Raw genomic sequence first — 12,205 nt, forward strand, 5'->3', positions numbered from 1 at the left:
TACAAAGTTTAACTACATCAAATGTCTTAGAAAAAGGTGCCGTTCATTTTTCTGTGGGATTAACAGTTTGAGAGAATATGAAAATCATGCATGTTGCATGAAACCCGCCGAGATGGAAGCTGAATCACTCTGTGTGTAGAGCAGGAAAGATCGGTCATACGTCGGTACATCATGGTGGCAGTGATTCCACCATGTGCAGTAAACGAATGTCTAAACCTGCACAGTTGACACTCTCTCACGGTGGAATAGATCGTTTTACTATTTATGTTAAAATAGAAAATTAAACAATCTGTAATATGGAAAGTTAAAAAGCTGTGACAGGAAGATTCGGTGTCGTCTACACTTGCGTCCTGATGTATCCAATCAAAATTTTAGGTTAAGAAAGGTGACAATTTCACATATTTTAAGGACCATTGCTTAAATTACAAGGACAATAAAAATACAAAGATGAAATCAATATTTTAATTGTGTTTCGAAGAACATCGGAATCCAAGTATTCATTAACCATCACTATAACACCATCTTCGCATACGCGAGGAAGCACTGCATATGAAATGAAGACTGGGAAAGCTACTATTCGAAATCTGGAGAAAAAGTTAAAGTCGATTGGCTTGGTAGTTTACATTTCGAAATCTGTTGGTTACATGGATGTCAGTCACACATATTGTAAAATGAGTTTGCTAGAAAGCAATGTAGGAACCTTCGTTCCACCTCTGTCATCTCACACTATCAGTAGCCTAACCAATTATTCAACAATGAGAGACGTTGTAGCAAAAATAAACACTTTCGTGGGCAGTATTGACGCAACAATTCATTCGCTTCCGTTCAGCAAGGGGTTTCTGTTTCTTCTGTATATCATCGTAACTGGCGGCCTTGGAAAGCGATTTCCAGAGTGAAATGGTGCTTTACTGTAGCCGTTTGCACATAAACAATACTCAAAGAAGCAGCGTAGAGAGGCCCACAAAAAGTGATTTCTTGTATACTACTTGGTATGTATCCTGAAACATTGTAATCCTGTGGGGTTTATAGGAAATAGCAGTGCCATTGGTATTAAGAATTACTTCTTAATACCACTGGCAATATTACTTGTATTTATTTCGAAATGCCTGACCCTTGGCTCTCAACAAATAAGTTCTTCCTGGACGTGATTATGCGTAGTATGCGAGTGCATGGTTGTGCCACATAGACGACGACATATGAAAGTTTGTGTCTGAGCGTGATTCGTGCATGGATAGCCGAAGCGATTAAGGCTACCGCTCACTTAAAGCGGGAAATCCTGGCTCGAGTACCTGTCCGGCACGTATTTTCACTGTCGTCAATCCAACATAGGGCTGATGGTGGTTAATATTCGCAATTGAAGGTATATTTACCGTACTATTGGGTTTAGTTTACCTGTTCAAGCTCGAGGTATGTTCATTCGCCTACAGATTTTCGAAGAAATGTATCTCAGCTCCGACGACTATTGTGGAGGAAGAGTTACATAGCCTTCAGATTTATGTGAAGCAATTTTTCAAAACGTAACGCTAAATGACAATACTTCAAATACGACATCATTCTTTCAGTGGTACTTGTTTAGACGTTTCCACTAGAAAGCATTTTCCAAGTAAACGCTGTGGAAAACTGCCCATTCGTACTGTCACATAATTGATTAAACAATTTCCTAGTAATGAAACGTTATTCATGAATGATATTTAAGGAAAACTGTTTTTAAGAGCTGTAGGATGTTGTAGTGACGATCTGATTAAGTTTAAGAATAATACACTGTCGTAAAAGGTAGCAAGACCAAAAAATAATGTAGAGCAGTGACATTTTGGGAACATATTTGCCAATTTGCCAGTTCATTAATAACCAGTGTAACCGCCAAAATGTTGACTGCAGGCATCAAACGTGCATGCATTGTGTCGATAAGGACTCGGATGTCAGTTTCAGATATGGAGTTCCAGGCCTGTTGGATCCTACTAATATTACGTACACTAAGGTAGAATGATGGCACAATGACTGGAAGATTGAGGAATTCAGCCAAATTTTGCTGCGTGAGCGACTAACCGAAGATGTCATAGGCACAGACACACCACATTAAATAACACTAAGAAATGATGTACGTACACCATACAACACGGTTGCTGTTACCTGTCCAGTTGCTGAGGAAGACATTTTAGTAGCTACAAGAGAATTGAAGACTAAAAAGGTCCCATGGTCAGATGACATCCACGCACAGATACTCAAAACATTATCGCTATAGATCACCCCATATGTAACAGAAGTACTTATTGACGCAGTATGGCTAGTCGGTGTACCTACAATATCGAACGCAGGGTTCATACAAAAATCCACAGACAGTGACCCTTCAGATCCCAAATCTTAAGGACCAATGTGTCTTGTAGATAGCATGGTTAAGGTTCAATAGAAGCTAGTGTGCATCCGACGGCAGACTCACAGATATCTCCAAGGTCTCAGTCCCCACCAGTTTAGTTTAATACAAGAGAAATTCGTCTATGAAGCAATTAAACCAGCAATCGAAATTGTTACAGGTACACCAAGCAACCAGGCAGTATCAATAGCGACAGACATCACACGTGTCTTTGAGAACCTAGCAGGCTCTGCTAACGGTAGAGCCCAGCTAGAAGCGAGGGCACGTGGCACCATACAGACAATCGCACAGTGGTGCACAACAAACAAACTCCAGATATCGGGCCCCAAAAGAACCCCGAGTCTACTGAACACAAACATAAAGAGAATGACTGTAAAACATAGGTGAAAAGTTAAACTTCCACGAACACATCAGAGTAACTATAGACAAGGCAAAAGAATACTTCACAAACTGGCAAGGCTAAGCTCAGGACAATAGACGCTAAACTTGTCAGTAATCACAACATACCAGTGTGCACTCTTTGAGTTGTACAGCAAGTCGGTGGGCACATCAACTAATCCTCGCTGGCAACAGAACAGCGGTAAGACGGGACGGAGAAGTGTCCTTCTTAGACTGTAAAAAGAATTCAGCAGCAAAACAGTCGAAGCTCTATACATGGTGCTCGGAACATACCCGACTGGTATCACCATCTGGTATCGGGTTGCACAGTAATGGCTACACGTGGGTAGAATAGAGCGAGCTAGGCAAATAACCTGTGTTTCCTTAAACAATAAGCAGCAGCTTAAACTATGGCGAATAGAAACTTGGCAGAATGAGTGGAGCACAAGTGGTAGGATGACGGAGAGGCCACACATTTTTCCGGTTGCATCGCAAGGGTTAAGAATGAAACATGCCTACCGAGCCGCGGCATGGCATACTTCCGAAGAGGACATGGACCTTGTCCCACGCACCTGAACCGCGTGAGCCTGATGCAGACACAGACTTGTACACGCGGGGGGCTGTGATCTTCCGAACATACAGTCCTGTTCTGCACGAATTACAGACACGTCAGAGGCACAATAGAAGCAAACACCATTTACACGGGTCGCTGGGAGTGACCGACCGGTTTGAGGCGCCACGTGTTGAATTAAGCAGCCCTCCTGTCGAAGGTTCGAGTCCTCCCTCGGGCATGGGTGTGTGTGCTGTTCTTAGCATATGTTGGTTCAAGTACTTTGTAAGTCTAGGGACCGATGACCGCAGCAGTTTGGTCCCTTATGAATGCACACACATTTGAACCATTTGAACGGAGCACCAACAGTGCGAAGTGTTACGAAAGGAAATAGAATGGACCAACTAAATACACTGGAAGACTAGATTTTGAATGTAATAACCGGAGAATACCGACGCACACAGAATACAAGGCACTATACAACAGGATAACAGGCCCCAAAGTGAGGATAACGACACGGAAGACGACACAGTGGTCAATCCTGGGACAATGCAAACGACAGCACATTGAGTGGCTAGACCGATACCCAACTTAGACATTAATTTCACTGTAGGCATATATGGTAATAGTATGTTATTCTAATCATGGACAGTTGGCAGCGCACGTTAGGCTAAGGTAGTGAGTAAAGTGCCGGTGCAATATCGCAAATTTCCAAGGCAACGGGCACTATAAACATGTAAATGGCAACTAGGTAAATAACTGAGGTTATTTTAATATAAATTAGCCTTAAAAGTGGCGGCGTAATGTAGGAAATTGGCAACGGTCACTGACACTATAATGCTGTGATTGTGCATATATAGACACAACATTTACGATAAAGCATTACAGGAAAATAGTGTAAGGACCGCCCTACTTACTAAAATGCGTGATACCTGGGAGTCAATGACTCGAAGCACATACCGAGTTATACAGTCTCAGACATCTAGGATGCGGGACTAAATCTCTAACTTTCTCCAATCTTTCGTATTGTTTCTTCTCAAATTCCACAAACATTTTGTTTTTCCGTTTTCAGTTCCTGTATTACATTTTTATGAAGTACGACACTGCTACACAAGAAAGACGGAAATTAACAAAACGCCTGCCTCCACGAGGCGGGTAACGGTATGGTTGGATGTGGGTGCCGGTGGGAATTAGTACTCATATCCACTACCGTCTCATACACCGATCATAGAGACCAAGAGGCAAAAATGACCCACCGTAATGTGGGTCGGTGAAAATCGGCATAACGTGGAAAAAAGTGTCACTGTGGTGCCAGCTGCTGCCGAAGTTCCTGCTGGAAAGCAGTATGATACGCCAGATCCGTGCGCTGAACACGACGTTCTTCCTTCCCGATACTGACACGGGACCCTCCGGAGTCCGGTGTTTCTAAAACCGTACATTCTCGTGCCCCTCCCCCCACCCCTCCCCCCGCTGTCAACAGTCTTGTACAGTGGCTAAAATCCTGTCAAGTCTTTCTGCAGTATCGAAGAAGGAATGTCCAGCTTATCGTACGCTTATTACACGACCTCGTTCAAACTCAGTGAAGTGCTGATGAGACGTCTTTATCGTCTTAAATGAATTCTTGAGTAACATCACCTCACCACGCCCAATCCCAAAGGTAACTAATGCTACCAGCCGTTGCAGTCACCGCTACTACCGCCACTGTTATGCGACTGATGCGAAATCTGACTAAACATCATCCACCAGATGGAGAAACATGCCTACCAACTTTCGTTTGTGTCACTTAACTCCGTCTTGGTATAGCTACTTTATTCTATAGTGTATATTAAATTATACTTTGTAATAAAATATGCAGAACGCTGCCACGAACCGTAGACGGCTGTACGCTTGGTGAACGTTTTACAGAACCGCTGACGGAGATCCTAGGAGGTCCAGACCTGTTCATCAACACCGGCAGCACCATCAACCTGACGTGCCTGGTCACGTTCGCGCCGGAGCCCCCTTCAGGCGTCCAATGGCTGCATAATGGGCAGGTATGTTACAGTGGATACTGAAGCTACTTAATTTTAGTCATAACTGGACCTGTCCTTTACAACATGCCAGATTCAGTACACGCGAACACAGTCAAACCTTAAATCATTACAAAGTGGCACTGTGTAGTAGGAGTTAAGAGTATGATCAAGCAGTCACGTTGACAAATGGAGAAACACAGGTTCACTTGTGCGAGGGTTGCTCAGTGGTGAATGGTTTCGGTTGCTTTCTTCTTACCATTCATCACTCCTCTATAATTGGCTTACTACGTCTCTATTCTGACACTCTGTTTCAAGTAACAGCTTCAAACTTCTACAAACAAAATCATCATCAGCGCACCGCATTGTGGTGGGACTGATACAGAACAATGGTGATTTTGTGCTGTGGGATCAACAGATACTTTTAAAGAGTCTAATTACCCTAGAGAGTATTCTAATATAGTGTAGCCAGTTAGGTTCAACTGCAGATCAGTGTAATGCACATTGATCAATTGCTACACGGCCGGTTTCCATGTGAAAGGAAACCCAAATGATACCATTAACCTGAAGGCAACGGTCCATTCCATAGTGGATGACAGATCGTGACTGATTTCTTACAATTCACAGAGTGACCTGATGAGTAAGAGATTCTATAAAAAGAAAAGGACACTCTGAAGCAAGTATGCGGTAACTGCATATGCTGCAGTTGACTGCCTCGCGGTCTCAGGCGCCTTGTCACGGTTCGCTCGGCTCCCCCTGCCGGAGGTTCGTGTCCTCCAGCCGGCGTGGGTATGTGTGTGTTAAGAATGAGATTTTCACTCTACAGCTGAGTGTGCGCTGATATGAGGCTTCCTGACAGATTAAAACCGTGTGCCGGACCGAGTTCGAGTCTGCAGATTGAAAATCTCATTTTGGAAACATCCCCTAGGCTGTGGCTAAGCCCTGTCTCCGCAATATCCTTTCATCCAGGGGTGCTATTTCTGCAAGGTTCGCAGAAGAGCTTCTGTGAAGTTTGAAAGGTAGAAGACGAGATACTGGCAGAATTGAAGTTGTGAGAACGGGTCGTGTGTTGTGCTTGGGTAGCTCAGTTGGCAGAGCACTTACCCGCGAAAGGTCCCGAGTTTGAGTCTCGGTCCGGCACACAGTTTTAATTTGTCAGGAAGTTTCATATGTGTGTTGTCCTTACCATAAGTTATTTTAATTACACTAAAGTTATCTGTAAGCCTAGGGACCCATGACCTCAACAGTTTGGTCCTATAGAGCATTACCACAAATTTCCTTTGCTCTTGCATGATCAACTCTGCATATACTATGTTATAGTAGATAGTTGCCGTTCACTTTATCTCTATGTGACAAGAAAACCCGAACAGTCTTAAGAATGGGTGGTGAAGTTCTACAGTTCATAATTCTAATATGGTGGGCAAAATAAAAGTGGTTTAGCCCATTTGTGCCAGCGTTAACGGAGGAAGAAAACGCCTACAGTTGCTTCCAATACGATGAAGGAACTGCTCATAGAGTCGGCCGAGCCCTAGAGCACACTTACACAATCTTCAAGCTTAACAGTTAGCAGAGGTCAGTCTGTTCACAGCTTTAGCTGAGCACCCAGGTAAACTGCTAAGAGCGCTGTTGCTTTGTATTGGGAACTCCCAAATGTAACGTGTATCGCAACAACCCTCGTAGTCTTCAAGAACTGCAGCGGAATGTTTCGGATAAGACTTCAGTAATTCCAGAAATCCAGCTTAGATCCAACTTCATCAGCTTGATGACCAGGCCCCAGGCAAACAATAAAAAGTTAGCTTTCCAGAAAATGGTCGATTAGGTTTATAAACCATGTTTCTACACATTTCACTATGGTGCTTACGCTATAATGCAATGAGCGACCGGTTGTTCGAAGAGGTTAACGAAACGTCCCTATCTACCCGACCTCATTCCTCATTTAGTCATTGGCGTATGGGAAGATATCGACTAAGTACAAACATGACGGTTAACGTGTTTCACCTACAGGATGAAATCCATCCGGATCTAGTTGTACCACAGCTGGCCAGTGTGGCCGAGCGGTTCTAGGCGTTTCAGTCTGGAAACGCGCAACCGCTACGGTCGCCTGTTCGAATCCTGCCTCGGGCATGGCTGCGTGAGATGTCCTTAGGTTAGTTAGGTTTAAGTAGTTTTAAGATCTAAGGGACTGATGACCTCAGATGTTAAGTCCCATAGTGTTCAGAGCATAGCTGGACCTGTTACAAATACAAAATTCTTTAGTAAGAGGTGAAGGGTCTCTGGATATATATAAAAAATGTTGTATAGTTAACTAGCTGCTACTGTAAGATACAGCTGTACATACTCGAATTTAAATTGATTCTGACCCACCTTCAGCTGGAAGAAAAATTATAACACCTGTTGCGTGAAAAAATGAATAGACAGCTTTTGATGTTGCTGAGCAAAAGTCATAAAATAATTTTTAAATGAACACACCGTCATTTCACTATATTGTTGTTTTTTTTTATTTAATTTGGATCCAAGTTTCAGACTTTTATACCATTTCCAAGTAATTGTATTCATGTCATTAAGGCATATTGCAGGATATCAAGCTCAAAATTGTCCATAAATTAAGAAAAATATTCTCTCCCCACGAAATGTCAGACGTAAAATCATAATCTTGTAAAAATATTAGTATATAATAGTGTCAGCACATAATATTTAGCAAAAATTAATATTTATCATAGAACACGTACGTATACCAAATGTAACAATGACAAACCGTGGACTGTAAGCCAATCAAATTTTTATACATCTGGAAAACACATGTAAATAGCATATACGCCATTTATTCCATGAGATTTAAGACTGGTGTGTAGACAGCCCAGTGCATTCACGTAGTATGCTCTGATTCACGATCTCCTCCACCTGCGGTCATGCACTATCACCCATAAAAGTGAAATCGGAGCCCAATACACCTTCTAAGCGACGTACATGGGAAAAAGTACTGTGTCACAATAGCGTTGGCCGGTGAGATTTTAGGGTTGGTACACCTATGCAAAATTATGCCTCCTCACGCCGTAAGTCCTAGACAACCAAAACGATCATATTCGACAATTTTCCTGACAGCACTACGTGGGTCCATCTCTCGCCGTATAAGGGTACGTAATGTATATGATCTCTTTGGTTTTACAGTCATGTTGGGAGGCATAATATTACATGGGCATGCTATCCTCGATATCTCGGAACACGGTATACTCACTGGTCAAAGTGTTTGTTACAATGTAATCCTTCTCCATGTAAGTATCTTCAGGAGAGAATTAAGCTCTGATTTTAGTTTTATGGTGAACGCACTTAACAACGCAAGTGGAGGGGCTCTTAGGACGAGAGCATACCCGTAAACCGCACTGCTCTGTCCGCTGCCACGACCTATATTGGATCGAGCACGTATGGAAAGCGGTGGGTAGACTTACTGCCAACACGTCCACATGCACTAACGACCACACAGAAATGGCACAAGACTCTTCTTCGTTCAGGATAATAACATTACCAAGAGTCCTGCTTTACTTTGGGCTGCTTCCAGGTGATCAACTTTGATTCTCCGCGAGGAGGAGTGAGGCTGGTGACGGAGAAAGGCTCCGTCACCACCAGCCGACTACTTATCCAGAAGGCGGCTGCCGAAGACACCGGCCTCTACACGTGCGCTCCCAACAACGTCCCTCCAGACAGCGTCCGGGTCCATGTTCTTAAAGGTACGAGTCTGTATACCCGTATACAGAGAGCTAAGGCCGTTCACTACATAAAACCTGAGATTATTTGCACTGAGGTTTGTTGAGACAAAATGTCTTATTACATACTATGTCTTACCTTACAATTCTCATTTTAAATCACCCGTCTTTAAGGTGCTTGATGCTGTCCTCCCAATTTTCTTATTCCATGCTCATATAGTAATCTCATTGTAATTGTGTTGTGTAATTTCAGTCCGAAGATTAGATTGATTCAGCTCTCCAAACTACTGTGTTCTGCCTCTTCATTTCAGAATATGTAACGCAACCCACATCCATTTGAACCTGTTCACTGTCCTCATATCCTTATCTCCCTCTCAAATTTTTATGCCACAAACTTCCTCCCAGTACCAAACAAGATTCCTTGGTTTCTCAGAATGTTTTCTGACAACATATCTCTTCTTTCAGCAACATATACGACACATTTCTTTTCTCCCCAGTTTTATCCAGTACCACCTCATTAGCTACGCTATCTACGCACCCGATTTTCAGTGTTCTTCTGACGCACCACAATTCGGAATCTTATAGTCTCTTCTTGCCTCATTTGCTTGTCGTCCATGTTTCGTTTCTGCAGAATCCAACGTACCAAACATATGCTTCAGAAAACATCGATATCAACAAATTTCTCTTTCTCAAATTCTCAGACACGTTTCTCCTGTCATTGCCAGGATACATTTCATATTCTGTTCGCTTTGGCTATCATCAGTTACTTTACTGCGGAGATAGCATTCCTCATCTATATTTACTGCCTCAGTTCCTAGTCCGATTCCCTCACAAAGAGTTGATTTAATTTAACCAGGTTCCATTACCATTTTTTATGTTAATATTCATCTTATATCCTTCCTTTCAAGGCTGTATCTATTCTCTACAACTACAGTTCAAGTCGTCTCCTTTCTATGACAGAATTACAATATCATCGAAATATTCTCGGATTTTTGGTTCTCCCTGAACTTTAATTACATCTCCAAAGTAACCTTTGGCTCCCTTTGTTTTGCTCCTTGTACCTACAGAGTTTAAAAGAGTGTATTCCAGTCCATTTTGTCAATAGCTTTCTCTATCACTGTTCATTAAGTCAGATGCTATTTTCCTTGTTCCATATACGTTGCACGCCAGGTGGAATAGTTCTGCTATTTGTAAGCATACCACCACTTCTGAGGATCGACGTCTACTCCACAGGCCTTGTCTCTGCAAAGGTCTTTCAGTGCTCTATCAAATTCTTCTCGCAGTATCATAACTCTGTCTACTTGCTTTTCTTATTCTACTAGGCCGTGATTTCCCTTGTGTAGCCCCTTTACATATTCCTTGCATCTTTCAGCTTTCCCTTCGTTGTTTAGTACTGCTTTTCCTATCTTGTTACTACATCCTCAATCCGTTTTTCTTTTTCTTCATATCCTAGTCATAGTCTACAACTATTAGGTCTTTTTAAGACTCTTATATCGAAATAGCATCATGCAGTACATTGATGTATGCAAACTGCATAGCATAAAAATAAGAATTTACTTGCAATTCATTTCATCTTTGTGTTAAAATGCCTTCATGCACAAGCGTCTTGTTATTTTGCTACTACGTGTTGACAAAATATTTGGTTGTTTGGTTATTCCTCAGATTCTAAGGATATTATGTACAGGGTACCTCCAAATCCTGTAACTGTGTTGCAGGTACGTTCTGCTAAGATATAACTGTAAAGAAAAGATATTCTATATGTTGCTCAGTTTCCTTTTTAATTAGCATTGAAGTCAGACAATCTGATCGTTGCACACACAAATGCAAGTGCATCGTGTAATACTTGCAGTGTCAGTTATTCTCAAAGTGTTGATGACACAGCTGGAGACGGTTCAGCCTCCGACCATGTTCGATTCTTACTACCGTCCCATGTATAATTTTTGTATTTCTCTATTGATAAATTTTTGGAAATTTTTTAGACAAATATATGCCACTGTGACTGTACAACAAGTACAAACAAAGTGCTGACAGAACTCGCTTCGTTGCTTCACTGCAGAGACACGCATTCAGCCACACGATGAACCACGTCGCAATTAAGAAATTTGTGTCTGCAGCCGCACAACATAAAAATTAGATAATTTTTTCTATAGCTGGGCCAGTTTAAAGATGAAACTTTTGCTTTGGTGTTCAGCAGGCGACCTGCCAGCAGCCATGCAACACAGCGGTGCAGGCGGTTCCGCACTCCACTGGTCGCTGATGACGTCATCGTTGGTGCTGGTGCCGCTGCTCCTGCAGTTGCTGCGGTGCGCAGCGGCGGAGCACGACCTGTGCGCCTGCTCCGGAGGCAACCAGCAGCTCTCCTCCGGAGATCGTCGCATGCCTGAAAGATAGAGGTCCGCATGTCGTTCGTGACTTCAGTGAATTGATTTGCATTTTCTATTCTGTGGTTCAACAATTGTTCAACTCAGTTATCATCTGAGGTCTCGAAATGGATCGAAAGTTTATTGAATTTCAATGTTACGTGAAGCGTAAAAAATGTTTATTTGATTTACGATCTGCGTGTTACATATCTAGAGTTTAATCAAATTTTGGATTGTTCCAGATCATTCATTGACAATTATATGTACCAAGAGGATTTGAAATTGTGCGAATTATCAATACTCGTTGTATTTTTAATGTTGTGTTTACTGTGACTGTACATAAATTTTATCGAGAATTTTCTGAACAGAGAATTTAGACTGAGAGTTTTATAATAATTACTGTTTCATTTCCCCACTTCTCATAAACAATATAATTAGGTTTACACTTTTACCAACCAAATCTGTTTTAAGTATTTGTCGGCGGAATACCAAACGTCTCAGCATTGGAAAACTGAACTTCGGCCATTCAAAAATTAGTGAAGAATATATTGCTTGTAACAGTAACTTGAAGAGTCACATGTGGAAAGAGGTAAACTGACTAGCAATGGTGCTGTGAGGATATCTAGTTACATGGACCCGTATTGAGGCTGCAGCGCAGTGTGAAGTACAGAAAGATTGTATCCGTCAGGCCTTTACGGAAATGTTAATTTGGCGTTAGTTGTTGGTTTTATAGTGGTACATCCTGAAGAAGTACTATTCAAGTTTCAATAAGATCCTTGGAATAAATCAGTTACATTGTGTTTTAAAGGAGTCGCATGTGGTATGTTCAAATGTAG

The 12,205-nt window shown here is 42.1% G+C and overlaps 1 protein-coding gene across 2 annotated transcripts in view; it reads left to right on the forward strand.

Annotated features, from left to right (window-relative positions):
- Positions 1–11,753, forward strand: part of LOC126288489 (zwei Ig domain protein zig-8-like) — a 181,048-nt gene extending 169,295 nt beyond the window's left edge. The window contains exons 4-6 of one of the 2 annotated variants that reach the window (XM_049984896.1): positions 5,205–5,332; positions 8,865–9,033; positions 11,201–11,753. In XM_049984896.1, coding sequence (XP_049840853.1) covers positions 5,205–5,332; positions 8,865–9,033; positions 11,201–11,400 — 497 coding nt within the window. In that variant the 3' untranslated portion in view covers positions 11,401–11,753. The remainder of the gene's footprint in view (positions 1–5,204; positions 5,333–8,864; positions 9,034–11,200) is intronic. The other variant, XM_049984897.1, reaches the window with a different exon arrangement.
- The last annotated feature ends 452 nt before the right edge of the window (positions 11,754–12,205 follow it).

Source organism: Schistocerca gregaria, chromosome 1 (assembly GCF_023897955.1).
Source record: "Schistocerca gregaria isolate iqSchGreg1 chromosome 1, iqSchGreg1.2, whole genome shotgun sequence".
Taxonomy (NCBI): Eukaryota; Metazoa; Arthropoda; class Insecta; order Orthoptera; family Acrididae; genus Schistocerca; species Schistocerca gregaria.